This window comes from Leishmania major, chromosome 36 (assembly GCF_000002725.2).
Source record: "Leishmania major strain Friedlin complete genome, chromosome 36".
Taxonomy (NCBI): domain Eukaryota; phylum Euglenozoa; class Kinetoplastea; order Trypanosomatida; family Trypanosomatidae; genus Leishmania; species Leishmania major.
The window spans coordinates 423,802-442,311 of record NC_007287.2 but is presented as its reverse complement, the minus strand read 5'-3'; the positions used below and the strand labels follow the sequence as shown (position 1 = coordinate 442,311).

Sequence of the window (18,510 nt, the reverse complement as noted above, 5' to 3'; positions counted from 1 at the left end):
CAAAACAAAACAGAGGGAAAACGTAGCGCTGATGATGAGGGTGGCAAGGACGCAACGACAACACCCCAACAAGCTTACGAAGCTACGGAAGCGACGTGAGAGAAAGAAGAGCACCTTAGGACAGGCAGTGAAGGAGCACGCCCTTGTAGGGATGAACAGGCAAAGAGAGAGAAAAAAAGATGTAATGGTGAGCAGCTCTCGCGCTTTTGTCACGCGCTACTTGTCATGTATGTGCAAACCGCGGTCTTAGCTTGAGAAGACAGATTGTGCGACGCCTGTGTGCATGACGGTCTCGCCGCCCCTCGTTTCGACTCACCATCAGCACATGCAACTGATGCCTTTTTTCGTCTACCTTCTTCTGTTCTGCTTCCCCACCCCCTATTTGTCGTGGCCACTCCTCTTCGGTACTTACCTTTTGAGGGATATCGTTATCTTGATGTGCAGTCGAATTTTACGGTTTACGCCTGCTGCTCTCATTGGCGCGTTTAGGCCAGTAGACGTGTCTCGAAGGACTTACGAACAAGCACGTGTCGAATCGACCCAACAGTGAGGCCGCAGTAGATGAGGAAGATAGCGGCCAAGACAAAAAACGGCGCCAGCGTCGTATGCGGTGGGTCGCCGTCCGCCTCAAATGGCAACGGGACGTTCATGGCGTAGAGCGTCTGCACAATCACGATTGGCTGCATGATGTTTGTCATTTGCGCGAGGAGGAGGATCATACGAAGAGCGCGGTTACCGCGGCGCAGCAGCACCCACTGAATGGCGACATTGTTATGCCAGTTCGAGAGGGCGACTGTGTCGCGGCAATCCGCAATGTCTCGCTGGAAGCACCGCAAATGCGCCTGGGCGTTCTCCAGCTCACGGCGAATCGTCGGTTCAGCCACAAAGAACCGGTCTGCAAACATGGGCTGCAGCAGAGACGCGAAGAGCACCTCACGCCGTGCTGTTTCGGTGCCGCACTCGCCAAAGCAGCGCCGAACAGCAGTGATGTGCTTCAAGACGGCATCCTGGTCCCTCTTCCGTTCCCTAACGTCGAAGACACAATCACCAAGCGCGTCGACCGCCTTGGCGAGGGTGATGCTGTCGAGGTGATGCCCTACCACAATTTGAAGGAGAACACTCATCGCAAACGGCGCAGTGAAGCGACGCTGCATTGTTGGCGACAGGGCAGCGGCGTAGTGCAGATGTGAGGTAGTCACCTCTGATGGTGCACAATGTACTTTCACCATGCGCAACATGTCATCCATCTCCGCAAACGGCTTTTCATGTATGGTGAACATCCAATCCGCGAAGACGATGACAGCCACAGCGACAGGCTCCGGCACGGAGGAGCGCGGCGCGCCCATACGCACCGCCTCGAAGCGCATCTCCATCACACTTCGCGTGGTCGAGAGGCCCCCCTGCGACGAGACGTGAGCGGCACCACGCTTTCCTGTCTTTCCCGACTTTGCCGTTTGCTTTTTCTTGTCCGTGCTCGAGACGCCAAATTTGGCGCCGCCCAGTCCATGCAGGAACCTCTTTTCCTCCGACGCGGTTGTGGCAGCCGTGGCGCCTGCACCGTTCACATGATTTTCCACCACAGGCGTGCACATCACGTTGAGGAAAACGTAGTCGGACATGGCGCCGGAAACATCGCTCGTAGCCAGCACGCTAATGTCGATTGAGTCAACCGTCGACAGGTACAAACAACTGTCCTTGGTTTCCTGCGAAATCGGCAAGCGATTCAGGAGCTGGGTGACTCGCTCCGGACTGCGCGGGTTCGAGCGGTCAATCTGGATGTCCAGCCACTTCGTCAGCGGCAGGATGGGTGCGGTGCTACCGGTAACGCTGCTGCTGCTGTGGTGGTGCGGCTGAGGTTGTCCGCAATGCGGCAACCCTGCGTCAGTCGAAGAGCCGCTCATCCAGCTCCGGCCTGTGGGCAGCTGAAGGTTGTGCTGCTCTAGGTAGCTGAGAAGGTCCCCTGCTCCGTTGAAGAGCCGCGCGTACGGTGCAGTGTCCTCTGCGGCCTGGCACATGAACCACCAGTGCTCCGCGCTATCCTCGATGCGCACTAGGTTCGACGCAGGGGCCGACCCGCCTCTCGGGGGCGCTGAAGTGTGCGCACCAGGAATCTTGCAGCACTCCGAGCCGTCCAATGTACTCCCATCGTTTTCCTCGACGCGCAGGTGCAAGTACGACCCGACAGCCTCAGGCTCCGCCTCCGTCATCCCTGGGGCGAAGCTTCGGTTCTTCAAGAAGGAGTTCACACGGCATCGGCTCTCTTTGCCTGGAGCGAGGCCGCTGAAGTCGATCACATCCGTTCCGTCGGAATGCACGTAGAGGTGGCTCAGGAGGGTGTAGTCAAACGGAGAGGGGTCGATCACCTCCTCGACGGGGGCATGGCGACGGTGGGTCTTCATCGCGCTCTTGCAGTGCACGCGTTACCATTTAGATGATGCGAGGGAAGGAAGGGCTAGGAACAGGGGGGAAGCGCATGCAAAGAATACGAAAACGAATAAGAGACAGAGACGAACAGAGAGAGAGAGAGGGCAGGACGCATGAAGTAAAACGACAGTGCGACGATGCAGACACACACAACACACACACACACACACAAAAGGGCGCCGGCGCTTGAGTGCTTGTGAGTCTGCGCTCTTGCAAAGCTGCCGAAAGCGCGCAGGATCGATTGATAGAGGCGGAGAAAGATCATCCCATACCACCACCACCACCACCACCCAGGAAAAGAAAACGAGAGTGACGCGGCACGCAAAGCACGGGGAGGATGAGCAACCACCGAGAATAAGGAGACAAGAAAAAGGGGTAGGTGTGATAGAGCACTGGGATGGTACTGATGCGCTTGCGCAGGGACATCTGCAGCGAGAGCACGCGCGAGACGGCCGGCCACCTCGGCAGCCACGAAAAAGAGCAATTCGGGAAACAAGAGATTCCGTACTTAGAAGTTGCATCAAACACCATAGCGGCCTAGCCGGTTGGCTACCTCGGTATTCTGACCGCTATTCGCCCAAGGCACCTACCTCCTCTACGGTCGCCAGCGCCCAACTAAGACGTCGATTCTTTCTCTTTTTGCTTTCACCGCGTCCATTCCCTTTAACATGAGCGAGGCTCCGCTCTACCCCGGCCGGTCAGAGGCCCCCATCAGCCCGGTGCGAAGCAGCGGTAGGCACGCGTTGCCGCGAGGCGCTGACTCAGCCACCCGAGCACGGCCTGTGCCCCAAACTCTTCTCACCACCGCCGCTCCCCCGGAGCGGCGCAGAGGTCCCTCCCCACGACCACCACCACCCCACCACTGCAGACCGAGAGCCGGGTGTGAGGTGCGGTCGAGCTGCACTGACGCTCTGCCGCATCATACGGGTGGCACCGGCGTGTCCCCCGCCTCGCGGGTGCCACCGGCGCAGCGCCATCCCGGCACCTGCCCGCCGACGCCGGTAGCGACCAATCGCTCTGACGGCCCTCTTCACGCCAGCCCCACCTGACGCCGTAGGTGCTTGGCGTCCCCGCAAACGCACTGTGCGCCGGGGCGGCTGGGTCGTGGTGCCACGACGCGGCGCCCCCCTCTCCTCCGCTGGTCATCAGAGCTCAGAAAAACGACAACAGAAAAAACACACATACATAATTCAAAGGGGAGAATGTCAAGGAGGCGCAGCTGTAGGGGCGTAGGGACCCCCGAGAAAGGAGAGAGATTTTTTTTTATCTCACCCACCTTTCTCAGTTAGAGCAGGTGGCGCAGCATATTGTGTGTGCTGTGGTAGCGAACCCAGAATAGGATCGAGTCCTGCAGCGATAAACAGCATCGATGCACAGAGGCGCGGTAGGTAGAAGTGCGGAAGACAGAAAAAAAAAACAAGGGAGGGACTTCATAGAGCAAAATGGCGTAGCAAACGGATGCCCACAGTCGGTGGAACAGATGTGTGCGTACAGGGCGTTTGACTATGGCAAGCAGACACACACACACAAAAAAAAAGCAGCGATGCCAAAAGGAGGCCAAAGAAAAGATTGGAATGAGCGCAAAACGCCAAAGAGGAGAAGCGCACTGTCCTGACCAACGGGACTAGTATGTATATATATATATATATATATGTGTGTGTTTGCGTGTGTAGCTCGACACGGTTGTGCGGCGGTTTCGTTTTTGTTCACCCCTGCTGTTCTTAAAGAGGATAGAACGGCATCACAAGGCCTACACGGGGTGGGGGTGCACCATCTACTCCATAATGATGGCCGCGGCGTAGCTCACGGACGAGTCGTCTGCGTCCTTGCACTTGTTCGACTGCGAGTAGTGCACAAACTTCACCCGCGCCTTGTTCCCTTTGCTTGCCCAGCGCTGCATGCCAATACTAATCGGCGCGCGTCCGCAAATCGTGTTCTTGGTCATCTGCAGGTAGGCATACCACCTCTCCAAGTCACGCTTCTCCAGCAGCTCCATGGCGGCGTGGTCCATGGCGATGATGGAGTCGCCGATATTTGGATATTCGGAGCGCTTGTAGTGGTATGTGTAGGAGAAGCGCTCACCCCAGTGGCAGAAATCAGAGCTGCAGATGAAGAAATTGCGAGCATCGTCCATGTACGGCTTCAGCACGTCGCAGATAGCCTTTTCGTCCTGCCTGTTGGTCCAGCCAACGATGATGGGCACGATTGCCACGCGCCCCGCTGCCGGCTGCACCGGCGCACCGGTCGTCGTTGGTGGGTAGTGAAGAATGTGGGAGAGGTAAGGAGTCTCCATCTCGATCGAGTGCTCCGCCTCGTCCGTGCGGCGAGACGCCGTGGCCGCCCCTACCCCTGCCTTGCGCAAATCAGTTATCACACGATCCACTACAGCCGTGTCTACCCTCAACGGCCCAAACGGCGTCTCGTACGCGCTGGCGGCGGAGAGCTCGCACCCTTCAAACCCTCTTGTATGCGACGGCCCAAGGATAAAGATGCGCTCCAGCTCACTGCCTTTGGACCCTTTTGCGTACAGGTACTCACGAAAAACCGCGAACGCCTCGGCGGCGGTGCGGCCGGAGTAGCTCATACCGGCGTGCGGAGCAATCAAGCCCGTCATGCGAGCGCACTCCTGCTCCTCATCGCTGTAGCAGTGCGTGGCCTCGCTGAAGTAGTCGTCGATGGTCACCTTTAGGCGCTCTGGGATCGCCTCGTACCAGCCGCGGCCGTGCGGCGCCGCGTGTGTGGCGGGGCGGACAAAGCGCATTCGCGTCGCGGAGGGTCGACCAGTGCTCTGGAAAAGAGGACCTGGACTGTGGTGTGTGGTGGCGGGCTTGCTGTGGGGCCGAATGGGATGCTTGGAGCGGGTGCACTGCTGTTTGTGGGGCTTCATCTACACGTGTGTGCGACAGAGAGACACCGCGGGGACGTTGGTGAGGACGGACAAAGACGAAGCAGCAACACACCGAGGCCATACGGGCAGCGAACAAGTAAGCGGGATTGCGCCCGCAGAGAGAGTGTGTGGAGGTGTGGATGGGCGGGGTGAAGTAGGGAGTGCAGCAGCAACCAACCAACCAAAAGAAAGACGATACGAAGTGCAACCAGAAGAACGAGAAAGAACGATAATAATCAGTATCGTGATAGCAACAACCAGAAAGAGCTCACGCTACCCAAGCCCGATTGTCGACTCTTCCACGCACTTTGAAAGAACACAAAAAATCTAGACCGCAAACCGCACTGAGGCGTCTATACGCGTTCTGAGCACTGTCATACGTGACACGGGTTGGCCTTCACCTTTTTTGTTTTTTTTGGTTATCCGTCGTTGAAGCTTTTTGGTTCTATTTGTTGGGGATTGTTCAGTCGCCCTCTGTCGCTGTCTTCTCGCTCCAGAGATGTACAACAAACCTTCGCAATCACACGAGTGATGCCCTCGTCACTCCACCCCCCCCCTCCCTCCTCCCCCTTCAGCTTCTTCGTTGCGACAGCGCAGTCCAGGCAGAGAGAACGGCACCAACCATTGAGCAGCTCACCATCTTACCAAGCAGAACCACCGTCGCGGGCGCCGTGGTGAGATCCGCATAAAATAGAGAACGCAAGGGAGGGAGGTGCGAACCCAGCTGCGTGCACGTGCCCCTCTGCAGCTCCACATTGTGTAGACCGGCGGCAGAAAAAGCAGTAAGAGAGAAGCAGCAAGTGAATGGGAGGCGTGCGCATGCTTCACCAGAAGAGACGCGGGGTCCACTGTACACAGGTGTGCTCAGCAAGAGAAAGTTAGGCAAGGTGCGGCCACGGACAAGTTTTGCTCGAAGACAGTGCCGATCATGTCATAAGCGCAAAAAAAAAAAGAACGAAAGGAGGAAGCAGCTTCGAGTAGGCAGCCGTGACAGCTGGCAGCACACAACAAAAAGCAAGAGAAGCGACACACGGCGCTCGTTACGCAAGCACGACCAAAGTGCGTTCCTACATTCCTTCGTGTTGCTTTCGAGCTGCACAGCCGTCGCCATGCGTGTCCGCGCTTCGAGCACCACGGAGTCCAGTCACATCCCCTGTACCCGACGGAAAAAAAGGTGCCGCCTTGCCTCACAGCATCTCATGGGCATCGAGTGAGAGACCTGCGGATCCGAAGATTCCTCCCAACACAAACGATACCACTACAGCCATCAACATAAACCCCCGCTGCAGAGACGAGAGACCAAAGTAGAAGAAAAGCAAACGCAAAAAAAAAACCGAGCACACGAATGTCAAATAACAACCAAAAACAACACGGTGAGCAGAAAAACAAGCAAACAAAAGGGTGAAGGCAGCACATGGGCAACACACGAACAAGCAGAATGAACGAAAAAGAAGACGGGAGGGAGAGGAGTCGCACCAGTCAAACACCAAGGACAGAGAAACTTACACCGCCGCCGCCGCTGCTCTGTATATATATATATATATATATGTATATATTTGTGTGTGTTTTTTTTTTTGGGGGGGGGGAGCACAACGAACGCGCACCCGCGTTGAGGGGGTTTGACGATGAGGTGTGCGACAGAAAGAAAAAGACTGAAAAAGGTCAGTAGCACGCACGTAGGCAGAAAACAAATATACATTCAAGAAAGATGCACCCTCGCCTACACAAGAGTTCCTTGGAAGCAAGTATCTACGCCTACCCACTGTCTCAGCCGGTGTAGGCCCGCGTGCCGATGTCGAAGAGGGCCACAACGGGACGGTGGTCGCTCGAGCGGACATTTGGGACGTCTGTGTAGAGCCGAATGGTGATGCGGCGGGCGGCCGAGCTCATCCGTTTCTTGTACAAGATCCGGTCACAGTAGGCCGGCATGCGGTTCTTCTTTTGCGAAAAGTTGTACTCGTTAAGGGTGAAGCCGCCGCCAGCCGATACTTCGTACTTGTATGTTGGGCGGAAGAGAAGGTCACCCTCCTGGAACCTTTGAAACACTTTCCCGCGGGCCCGCTCAAGGCTCAGCTGGTCATTGTTGATGAGGATAGATCGAATGTTGCTGTGGTGCTGGATGACGTATTCGATGGCCTTGCGAGTGCCGTTGATGCGGTAGTTCAGGTCGCCGCCGAAGAAAGTGAGGTCGAATTCCTCCGTCACGTCGCGGCGCATTTTTCGCTTGCGCTCCACTCCCGATACAACGGGCAGCCTTAAAGGCATCACACCCTCTTCCGGGTTGTTGTCCTCCCAACAATCAGCCTCGTCGTCCTCATCGCTTGCCTCCTCCTCATCGTCACCCTCCAGCACTTTCTTCCGACCCAGCAGCAGCTTGAAGAACTTACGATACGGGCCGCGGCGGCCCAGCTGCAGGCCATAGACAATCTTCCGGTAGTCCTTGTTGCGGTTTCTGACAGCACCTTGGTGCGCCGTCAGGTGCGCGGTGATGAACAGCAGCGTCATGTAATTCGGCGTGACACTATCTGGTCTGCCGTCACTTGAAGCGTCGTCGTCGTCGCCGCCACCACGTTCCTGCCGATCCGTGCCGTTCTCGGAGCGCTGTGTGTGCCGGTGAGAGTGGTCGGCATCGGCGTGCTCAGTCGTCAGCTCAGATAAGGTGTTACGGCTCATCATCTCGGCAGGCGAGAAGACCCCGTCATTTTCTAAGACGGTGTCACCGTCGTCGCAGAAGAAGTTACCTGTGCTGTTGGCATCGGGCAAGCTGCGCTTGCGCAGCAGCTTACCGTATTCGTCGTCAGCGTCGTGTAGCATATACGGATTTCTCATCACAGGCGGAGGCGCTCCAGCGCCGCAGTCCGCTGAGGATTTCGACAGCATGAAAGCAGCGCTAGTTTCTCTCCCCGTTACCATTGAGCTGTCGGGCTTTTGAGGGGTGATTGCGGATCCCTTTATCGACGTGCCTCGTGCCCCGGACGTCTTACTCTTCAGCGGTGGGGCCCGCGTAGCAGAAGTGATGGTCAGATGTGCTTTCGCACGATGGGGGGGCGCTGCGTCTTTAGGCGTCAGAGATAAGACTAGTCCCACAGCAACGCCGCCCTTGTTCCCACCCAGGCCGTTCAGCAGCCCCGTCTTCACGTGCGACGCGTGGGCCCGCGAGATGTAGTGAGCCACGTCGCGGCGACGAGCAAAAACGAGCATCTGCACCGCCCACATATGGTGCTGGCCGACCAGCTCGTACTGCCCACCAAGGCAGGCATGCGAAACGATTTTCGTCCACCGGCGCTGGCGCTTGTTCGACATCACATAGGGACCGTTCTCCTGGGTGCCGACCACCACCAAGTGTGCGTTGGGGTAGATACAGTGGGCGGAAACCTCGCCGGTGCGTGGCCTCTTGCTTGCCATGTTCCACGTAACGTACGCGATCCGCAGCGGTTTGCCGGGGATCCAAATCTTGTCGTCACCTCGCAGTAAGTCATCGGGGCAGCAGCGAGGGATCGGGAACGTCTCGCGAGTCGATAAGGTAGGGTTGTCTGCATAGGTGAGGGGAGAGCTGCCTGCAGTCGCGTTGTCCGTTTTGTCGTGGTGTGAGCTGTGCACGTTGGTAGAGTTTAGGATCCCCACACATGACGGGCTGGACGTTGCTGCGGTCGTACTGAGGACTGGCACGGTCGCTGTCGCTTCGTGCGGGCAAGCGCCGCTTCCCGTGCCCACGCTGCCGGCTCGCAGCGTCGACTTGACGACTTCGCCACGACGACCACGTGCGGGCGACGCGCAGCCGGAAACAGAGTCGCACATGGACGACCAAAGAACAGTATGCTGCACGAGCTGGCGCGCCAGCAAATCTACCTCCGTGTTATCTGACCGGGATGGTGCTGCATGTAGGCTCGGCGTTGCCTCACCCCTTCGCGGACCCTGCTCGACAGCGAGTGCCGGGCGCTGATCGGCGAGCTGGTTGACGTAATTTTCCGTGGGCGCTAGGCTGCACGCTCTTTGGCTGGACCGCAGGGCGGCTTCGTCGCCTTGACCCGTGCTTTGCAAGTGTGGGCACGCGTCATTTTCGTCGTGGTGCTGCAGGCTCGCACGTGTAAGGCCGACGGGCACGCGGGGGCTACCAGTGCTAGCGGTTGCATTACGAGGACAGTGAAGGGCGTGCTGCCCCGACAGAGCCGGTAATGTGGTAACGAGGGCTGTCGGCGTCAACGGAGGAGGCGCAGAGTTGCCCACGCGCAGCAGCGGCAGACCGCCGGACGGATCTTTATCCGTGCATGTCGAACAGAACGAGGAAGCCGGAACCGTTGCGCCCATGGCGGCGGTTGTGCGCACGTTCCCCGCTGCCGAGGAATCAAAGTCGTGCTGGATGCTGCACGTGGTGTTATTGTTGCTGCATGCCTCGTTCTCCCCGAGGGGCGGGAGTGCTCTGGGATACACGCCTATGTCCCTCATCGACGGCAGAGCGGTGGCGGCGGGCATACTCCCCCTCGTTTCACTTGCCGGCAGCGTCGACTTCAGCGATTGAGCGTGCCTTGTGGTCTGGGTCCCAGCGTACTCGGTCATTTCTGTACGAAGAGGTAAGTGTGTCGCTCGATGAGAGGGAAGGCGGCCGATGACGGAGCAGTGAAACAAGCAAGCGAAGGCCCGCGAAACTTTTTTTGTTTCCTCACTAGAGGCGCGGGACGGTACAGGGCAACACGCAGAGGCAGCGCAAAGTGCCAAACATACAAACGCGGTGCTGCTCGGGGAGAGATGTGTATGGGGAGTGTTGCGGAGTGCGCGGTGGAGTTGACAGAGAACAGATGAGAAGGAGAGAGAGAAAGACGACGCACACAAGTGCATGAGAACAACGACGAGGTAAAGGAGAGCGAAACGTTGCTGGTGCACAAGCAGAGGAGCGGGGAGAACGAGAGGGATACGATGCGCAGGCTTACACACAAGTCAGGGAGGCAGAGAGTTTCCTCACAAACGACGCCGAGCACCGAAGCCAATGTTCTCCTCTGTCAACTTCTCGACGCGTACGCAATCACAGCGCACCTACCCCTGTTGCGCCACAGCTACATCCTCCTCGCCGCGGACGAGTCGTCCGACCGTTGAAATGGAGCCAAGCGTCTAACCGGCAGTAGACGGAGACGCGGCGTGGACTGCATGTCGTGCTCTAAAGCGGGCCGCGTCCAGGGTGATATGCTCGAGGGCGGAGGCTGTGGGTGTACCAGGTGCATGCCGGATGCGCGCAGAGAGGAAGGCCGCCAGCCTCCGGCCAGGGCTCTCCGAGGCCCCGCACATCCTGCCTGTGTGCCATGCTTTTCCCTCTCAGTCGCCTCCGTCCGCAGCATGTCATCACGTGGTGCGGCGACGCCTCACATGAGCGGCTCTGGAGGACTCGGTGGTGCACGTCAGCGGTGCTCTCATCCCGCTTCCGGCATCTCTGCCCCATGAAAGCCCCCACCCCGGTCGGATCGAGGAGAGATGCCGCGTCTCTCGTAGACACGCGCTTTGAGGCGAATTGGTATGACTTTCATGTTCGGTAATGCTTGCTGAACGGTCGACATGGCTCATAGTGAGCTCGTACGCATGCGATCATAACCTCACGTCTCAGTTGGCCATGAACAACACAGGGCTGTCCGTCGATACCAAGAGTCGGCAACCATGCTCGAGGGTACGCTGCAGGCTCCTGGACGCCTCACAAAGAGTGAGTACCGAACCCGGTGATACCATGCTGCGGTGTCACCCGTCTTCAGGGGGCGCAAATGCGGCAATGAACGAAAAAAAGAACACGAGAGGGACGCAGGCAGGAAGACCGATAAATACATCACGCTCAAGAGAACCGCGCATGGAGACACACACACACACACACACACACACACACACACACACAAGACGCTGCCTCGCTGCCCGCGAAGGACCGAACTTTGACGTGAACGCGTGGTGCCATCAAGTTGCTGTTTTGCACAAGCTACTTCGTACTTTGAACAACAAAGGAAAAGCAAGCAAGTGGTACATCTCACACTAAAGTAGAGCCGAATCGTAAGTTGACAGCGATGCCCCTCGTATACCCCGCATCAGCGATGAACACAGAAGAGGGGAGGGCGATCGTGTATGGAAAGCAGCGAGCACGATTGCATGAGGAGAGCCTCGAGAAAACCACAAGACCACACCACGCGTTTCCTCTCGTAAGGCACACAAAGGGATGCGTTGCATCAATGGAAAAAAATTTGACCAATATGGTTTGCGTGTCTTGCATCCTTGTCCTTGACGACTCCACACGCGGCAGAAATCAAAAAAAAAATTGAGTGTTTGTTGCACGTATGAAGAAGGCTGTGCCGGGACCTCAGGACAGAACGTAATGTGTGGCGGAAAGATCCTTCTTTCAGGATTCGATTTTGCGGCCCTTGCCGTCGTACTTGTAGTAGCCCTCGCCAGTCTTCTTACCCAGCTTGCCAGCGGCAACCCGTTCATCAATTAGGGGTGAGGGCTTGAAGAGCGGCTCGTTGGGGTACTGAGCATGCCAGCCGTCGACAATGAACTTGATAACGTCGATGCCAACACTGTCACAAAGTTCAAACGGTCCCATCGGGTAGCCGCAGCCGAACTTCATAGCAGTGTCCACATCCTGGAAAGTCGCGACGCCACGCTCTACTAGTCTACACGCCTCCATTTGATACGGCACGAGAAGGCGGTTCACGATGAAGCCCTCCGTGTCCTTCGCAACAACAGGTATCTTGCCTACCTTCTTGCCGAAGGCGGTAAGCTGCTCAATGATGGCTGGACTCACCTCCTCTGTGCGCACCACCTCGAGCAGCTTCATCATCGGCACGGGCGAGAAGAAGTGCATGCCGGCAAATCGGTCCTTGCGTGTCGTTGCGGACGCCATCTCCGTGATGCTCAGAGACGACGTGTTCGAGCAGAACACCGTCGACTTCGGCGCCATCTTGTCCAGGCGGCCAAAGAGCTCCTTTTTCGCGCCGATGTTCTCCACAATCGCTTCGATGATCAGCTCCGCGCCGCCAGCAGCAACGGCTTCGTCCGTCGTGAACGTGACGTGAGAAAGCACCGTGTCCACGAATGCCTTCATCTTGCCCTGATCACCGTTGCACTGCTTGTTGGCGATGCGCAGCAGCGACGTCTCGATCGCCTTGCGCGACGCGTCCAGCCGCGCTTGCGAGACCTCCACCACAGTCACCGGGACAGCCGCCTGAGCTGTGATCTGCGCGATGCCGCTGCCCATCGTGCCGCCGCCCCACACGGCAAGCGACTTGAAAAGCGCAGAGGCGGTGCAACGAAGCATCGCAGAGGGGTCACGGATAGAGGCTGCGAGAGGAAATACACAAGAAAACGAAGGGCGGGAAGGTGACGCAAACGAGCAAACTACTTCAATCCGAGCGACTGCTGCATGGGGCGCGTGCACCTACGATGGGCAGCGTGAGGGGTCGTGCCGGTGGAGTCGTGCGGTCTCTTTCTCGCTGTTGCGTTTCGTGTTGTCACAGTAACGTTGAAAACATAGATCGCGGTCCTGCAGCGGACCACCAACAAGAAGGTCGAGGGGGCGAGGACAGAATAGGCCGCAGTGATGGTGGTGGTGGTGGTGGTGGTGGGGAGGGGGGGGGGAAGTGTGAATGGGTAGGACAGTAGAGTCAAGGAGGGCGATCATGGCAGCCACATGTCCCCGAGTAGCCGTAGCGTTGCGTTGGCGGCGCTGAGCACGAGAGACGAGAACGGTCACATTCCACACGGCTACCAGTAAAGTGGGCATCTACACAGTTGTGCATGACAACTAGAAGCAGTAGACGAAACGCTGCTTCCTCTCCCATAACCGTTTTTTGGGGGGAGGGAGGGGGAGAGCACAAAGAGCTGGCCGAGGTATCCGCTGAGGAAGAAAGCGACATGCGCCACTAAACTCTTGTTTCTGCGACAGCGAGACTCGAGAGCTGGCGCTGTCGCTGCAGGAGCTTCTTCCCTAGCCTCACGCCCCTCTTTTCGTTTCCTCTCTCTATATATTTGTCTGCACAGGGTTACCTCCTCCGCTCCACTCGAGGTACGTCACCGATATCCCCTCATAGGCATCTTCCTCACGTTCCCTCCCTCTCTCCCTCCTCCTTCCACGCACCATCCGCTCAGTGTTGAACACACGGCGGGAAGCCGAGGAGGAGACAGCGGAGGAGGGAGAGAGAAGAGAAAGAAGGCATTCAAAAAGAATATGAAAAGACAGCGGCCCAGCCCCAATGCACAGCGCTTTACGCTCCACCACTGGCAGGCACACATCAGCCGCAGCGGGGGGAGGGGAAGGAGGGAGAAGTGAAAGAGACGCTTACCCGATCCGGGCAGTAAACGCGGCTACCGCCCTTCGCGTCTGTCGCCTTCACGGAAAACGGCGCGTGAGAGGCGGACAAGAAACACAGCATAAAAAGACACCTCGCAGAAGCCCATTTTACAAGTCGTCTTTATCCTCATCGCCGCTGCGAGGCACCGCTACCGCCTCTTCCAGCTTCGGCACCATACGCGGGATAAAGGTGTGTCCACCTCGCACGTCCTTCTGTGTGAGCTGCGCGTCATGAGATGCCACAAACTGCGTCACGCCCTCGGCGGAGAAGGTGCCGACAAAGTTGTAGTACTTAGCGGGACGGTCCAAGGAAAGGAAAAGCACATCAGGGAAGCCGTTGTGGCCCACATCAAAGTACTCGCGCACGGCATCGCTACCTTGCCGGTCGACAACGACGAGCGACACTTTTTGCGCCTCACGCCCCATTATTTCCAGTAGCTTGACGGAGACAAGCGAGAGTACCTTTACAGCGTTGTCCTTTGCCGCCGAATCCTGCGCAGAGTCGACAAAGGCAGCGACGCAGCGGTGCTTCTTGGGCAGCTGCACACACTCCTTCGCCCAGACAGCCTGGTCCTTCACAAGAATCGGCTCACGTGCCATCTGCAGTCGCTCCTCCTCCACAATATCATGCTGCCGCTCAATCAGCTGCCCCATCATGTACACGCGGCGGCTTTCTGCTACTTCGAGGAAGTGCTGATTTTGCGTAGACTCTGCCTTCGCCACGAGCGCGGCGACAGTGTCCGTGATTTGTGTCGACAGAAACGCCAGCGCCTCCCGATAGGAAAGCGAGGTGGCCGCTGCCGGCATTCGGACTACGCGGTCTGACTCACCGGCGCCGCCGCCAGCGTCCGCTGTGGACCTGTGAAGCACTAGCAGGACGGGTAGTTCGTCCTTGCTAGTGATGTTGTACCGCTGTGCAATGTGAGTCGCGTTAGGTGCGGTGAACGCATTCGGCACGACGCCGAACACAGCATCGAGGGCAAAGTGTTGACTGAGAGCGAGGTAGCCGCCTGGGGTGTAGCTCGTGGAGGGAAAGTACAGCACATGCGGGAGCGCGGGATACTGAGGGTACTGAGCGAAGAAGCGGGCGAGATCGACGTCGTTGTGCACCCGATGCGTGACCGACGAGGAGATGCATGACAGACCCCACGACATGATGTGCGCCATGTCGATGTTGCCGTCATACGCAATGGGCATCTTCAATCCCTTGCCGCCCTCAGCCGGCGTGTCGCCGACGCCTTGGAAGAATAGGATGATCGGACCACTGCCGGCGTTCATGGCTGCTAGCAGCTGTTGCCCGATTTCGGACGACGTGGGCGCGTGCGCTACCTCAATCCCAAACGCATCGAGCCCCTTCGAGACGCTCTGCAGCAGTGGTGCCCAGAAGTCCGTCACCGCGGAGCCTTGATGGTCAAAGACAAAGATGACGACAGGGTTTGAGCTCGATGTCATATGACGATGGTACGTCTGCATCGTCGTAAACGAATACGCTAGCGGGCCAAACGGTCCGACGGCTCCGTCGCCGTGTCTGCCGGTTTGCGCCATCCCGTCTTTCACACTTGCTGAGAGTAGCAGCAGCGCCCCCAGGACGAGCAATAGCGAGAAGCCATCCCATCGGCCTCCTCGCTCACGGCGTGAACGCCAGTACCTCATCGCAGCTGAGGGCGTGCGTGCGTGTGCGGGCGGCCGGCAAGGGCCGTATGTCTCTTCCCCACACCTCCACTGCATAGCGAGAATTGATCGCCACCCTTTTCGGCAGACCTTGTGCCTCCCAGAGAGGGGAGATGTGCGGTGCGCCGTAGATCTGTTGCGTGCCATGTATGAAGCGCAGAGAGACAGGGACAGGACAAGGTCGAGAGAGCAAGAGAGAGAAGACGGTCAACAGGCAACGCATGAGCACAAACATGTGGCCTGGAGCGCTTGCATGAGCACGCCGGCCCTCCGAGAATCGGTTTCAGGAGTCCAGAGTAGCATTCCGTGTGGCGAGAGCGTCATAAGCGTATGGGCATTTGACTGCCATGCCAGAGAGAGAGAGAGAGAGAGCCAGCGCACAAGGAAAACCGAGTCGGACAACGTTCGTACAACCCGATCGAAGCAGGACCGCATGTCGCGGATGGCAGAATGGCAAAACTTGAGCGCTGGTTCATTGGCGGTTCTGTTTCCTTGTCGATCACGCGCGCGCTGCACGTCGCACACACACGTGTGCGCAAAACAAAATGTGCGCCGACAGCGATGATGGTACGGAGAGAGACGAAGAGGGAGAGCGAGCACCCGGTCATCCATCAGAAGAATTCGCTAGAGAAAACAAAAAAGGCGAGAAGGAAAGGCATGGTGCGTCGCCAACGGAGGACAATGGGGCACGAAAGAGTTACGTCCGTGTAGCCGGTGCTTACCCCAGTACCCCCCTCCGCATCCCCCCCTCACACACACACACATGTAAGCATCCAAGTTTAGAAGAGACTTGCGAACACACCCCCTTCACCCCACAGCACACCTACCCAGTAGCCTGGGCGCTGGTGCCTACTCTCGCAGACCATGATGCACATCCTACCACATACTAGCACTCATAACGGCGCGTAGAAAGAGCGCCTGCAGCTGTGGGAGCCTCGATCGAGCCACAGCTACTCGGCAGCTGCCGCCTCCGCGTCGGCCATGGCCTTCTCGCGAGCGTCGCGCTGCTTGATGTAGTTCATGTAGCCAAAGCGCGCCTGGGTCCAGTACCACACCTGGTCCTGGTTCGGGAACTCCTCGAGCGGTCTCTGCCACCAGAAGCACTCCTTCTCCCAGTCCTTTGGCACGCCGAATGGGCGGATCAAGCTGCGCCCTGGGTAGTACATGTTGCTACTCATCGCCCGCATTGCTGTCACCGACATGGCGTTGCGGGCAAAGAGGTAGAGCGTACCTAAAAGTATCATGAACAACGGAATCTCGCGCCACCCGACACGCATGTTGTTGTCGCTCCACGAGCGGAACCAGCTGTACCGCTCCACCTCAGACACAAGACCCTCCTCTTCCATCCCAAAGTAGAACTCCTTCTTGCACTGCAACTTCGGCACCTCATACCCCGGCGGCGGCCAGTCTGGGTTCCAGGAGCGGGTACGGATGGTTGGCTGAATCTCGTCCCATTTGGTCAGCGTGTGCGACCAGTGGTACCAGGTCTGCCGGTTCAGCAATTCCTTGGGCACACTACGAAAGCCAGGACGGTTGCGCTGCCACGCCTCGCCGGGGTAGTAGAACTCCTCCGCATCCCATTGCTCCTTCACCGCGTACGCAGCGGCCACCTTTCTGTCCACGCCAGGCTTTGTGTACTCGTCAAAGTACTCGTACAGACGGTACTTGTGCGGCGTGTGCAGACTCCCGTGGCTCATCGTCGAGTTGTCCTCGCGCGAGCCTTGGTAGAACTGCTCACGCCCTTCCTGACGGCGGAACTCGGACTGGGAGTTGATGTTCTCGTCGACGCGGTGGTAGTCCCACTTCTCGCGCGGTCGTTCCGTGAAGACGCGCTGGTTCTCCAACTCCTCCTTCGTGACACGGGTCGACTTGCCCCCGTACGGCAGCGTCCAACCATGAAAACTGGCGAATTGAAAGCCGTGGTACCCGCGTCGAGCAGCCACATAGGCGGCGCTGCTAGCGGCTGCGGAGCCAACGGCGGCACCGGCGGAGCGCGGGAGCACCGCCAGAGTCGGACGCGACGTCGACACACAGCGGAGCATTGGAACTACTAGACACAGCAGGAGGAGTTCGCAGACGAATGGCACATATCCACGCGAGACGACGGCAAAGTGCAAGAAGCCTGATAGCTGCCAGACCAGCAGAAAAAAAAATTGGAAAAAGGTGGAGCAGACAAGGTGTGGCGTGCTATGGGGAGAAGTACTACAATGGAAAATAAAGATGTGCGATCGTGTGGCTACGTTGGATTGTGTGCAGCTGCGGTCAAGAGGGCCACCGAGAGGGAGAGCGGAGGGAGACGGGCAAGCAACAACAATCCGAAGGACGGGCTAGCAAGAGGAAAAGAGCTAGGGGATAAAAATACAGAAAGACAGCAACGAAAACGACGACCGGCAGCGGTCGTCGTCGATCCTAACAGACACCGTGTAGAAAGGCGCTGAGGTGGGAGACAACGGAGAACGGTGGTGGTGTGGGGAGGAGCGGAGAGGCGGCTCTAAACGGCACCGGCTAAAGGAGACACCTACAAATACAAAAAAACAAAGGTACGAAAGGAAGACGGAGGTTCACCGCGAAAAAGCCACGCGGTCGCCTCCCTCCAGTGACGGCTAACGCACGTGTACGAAAACGCGCGAAGACCGCACAAAAGAGAAAACCCTGTAGGCGTCTGTGGCCCTCTTTTCGGGTTCGGAGGCGGCACTGCGTATATCGGGGGGAGTAGGGGTGGGAGGGATAGAGGGGCGAAGGTGGAGGTGGGAGGCACACGCACGCACACGCGTCGCGGCGCCGTTCACAGGCTCAAAACACTTTGCGAGTAGGTGGGGAGGAGGAGAAGCAGTGCCTTTACCTTTCGTCTGCTTACCGTGCCCACTGCTGCGCGTGCGGAGATTGCGGTGGTGGCATTGAGGATGCAGGCAGCGTGCGTAAAAAATGTGGGTAGGGCCGCAAAACACGATGGGCGCCATCGGCGACGTGGAGGTGACGCGGTCGAAAAGGCACAGCAAAAGAGGGAGGCGAAGCAGGAGTGATGATCGATAGTGAGAGAGCGGAAGGAAAGGGAGGTAACCAAGCACCCTCGCGGCTCAAGCTGAACCGGCATTGCCAGCTAGCGTCGGCGATAGGGACAGCGACAGATTAAGCAGAAGAGCAACACCGTAACGAGGCATCAATGAGCCTTTGCTCCGCCCTTTCACCCCAGTCCCCTCAATCCACATGGAAG

General features: G+C 57.9%; 6 protein-coding genes across 6 annotated transcripts; all 6 read right to left on the bottom strand.

Annotated features, from left to right (window-relative positions):
* Nucleotides 1-485: 485 nt before the first annotated feature.
* LMJF_36_1170 (conserved hypothetical protein) lies at nucleotides 486-2,399 on the bottom strand (the record flags this gene model as incomplete). The annotated part of the gene is made up of 1 exon (XM_001686637.1): nucleotides 486-2,399. The coding sequence occupies one exon, from the start codon at nucleotides 2,397-2,399 to the stop codon at nucleotides 486-488; it is 1,914 nt and encodes a 637-aa protein (XP_001686689.1).
* Nucleotides 2,400-4,198: 1,799 nt separating this feature from the next.
* On the bottom strand, nucleotides 4,199-5,311 carry LMJF_36_1160 (conserved hypothetical protein; the record flags this gene model as incomplete). The annotated part of the gene is made up of 1 exon (XM_001686636.1): nucleotides 4,199-5,311. The coding sequence occupies one exon, from the start codon at nucleotides 5,309-5,311 to the stop codon at nucleotides 4,199-4,201; it is 1,113 nt and encodes a 370-aa protein (XP_001686688.1).
* Nucleotides 5,312-7,078: 1,767 nt separating this feature from the next.
* LMJF_36_1150 (putative endonuclease/exonuclease/phosphatase) lies at nucleotides 7,079-10,147 on the bottom strand (the record flags this gene model as incomplete). Its single annotated transcript, XM_001686635.1, has 1 exon — nucleotides 7,079-10,147. One exon carries the CDS (start codon nucleotides 10,145-10,147, stop codon nucleotides 7,079-7,081), a length of 3,069 nt encoding a protein of 1,022 aa, XP_001686687.1.
* A 1,528-nt stretch (nucleotides 10,148-11,675) lies between these two features.
* LMJF_36_1140 (putative short chain 3-hydroxyacyl-CoA dehydrogenase) lies at nucleotides 11,676-12,593 on the bottom strand (the record flags this gene model as incomplete). Its single annotated transcript, XM_001686634.1, has 1 exon — nucleotides 11,676-12,593. The coding sequence occupies one exon, from the start codon at nucleotides 12,591-12,593 to the stop codon at nucleotides 11,676-11,678; it is 918 nt and encodes a 305-aa protein (XP_001686686.1).
* A 1,140-nt stretch (nucleotides 12,594-13,733) lies between these two features.
* On the bottom strand, nucleotides 13,734-15,098 carry LMJF_36_1130 (hypothetical protein; the record flags this gene model as incomplete). The annotated part of the gene is made up of 1 exon (XM_001686633.1): nucleotides 13,734-15,098. The coding sequence occupies one exon, from the start codon at nucleotides 15,096-15,098 to the stop codon at nucleotides 13,734-13,736; it is 1,365 nt and encodes a 454-aa protein (XP_001686685.1).
* A 1,148-nt stretch (nucleotides 15,099-16,246) lies between these two features.
* On the bottom strand, nucleotides 16,247-17,338 carry LMJF_36_1120 (conserved hypothetical protein; the record flags this gene model as incomplete). The annotated part of the gene is made up of 1 exon (XM_001686632.1): nucleotides 16,247-17,338. The coding sequence occupies one exon, from the start codon at nucleotides 17,336-17,338 to the stop codon at nucleotides 16,247-16,249; it is 1,092 nt and encodes a 363-aa protein (XP_001686684.1).
* Nucleotides 17,339-18,510: the final 1,172 nt, after the last annotated feature.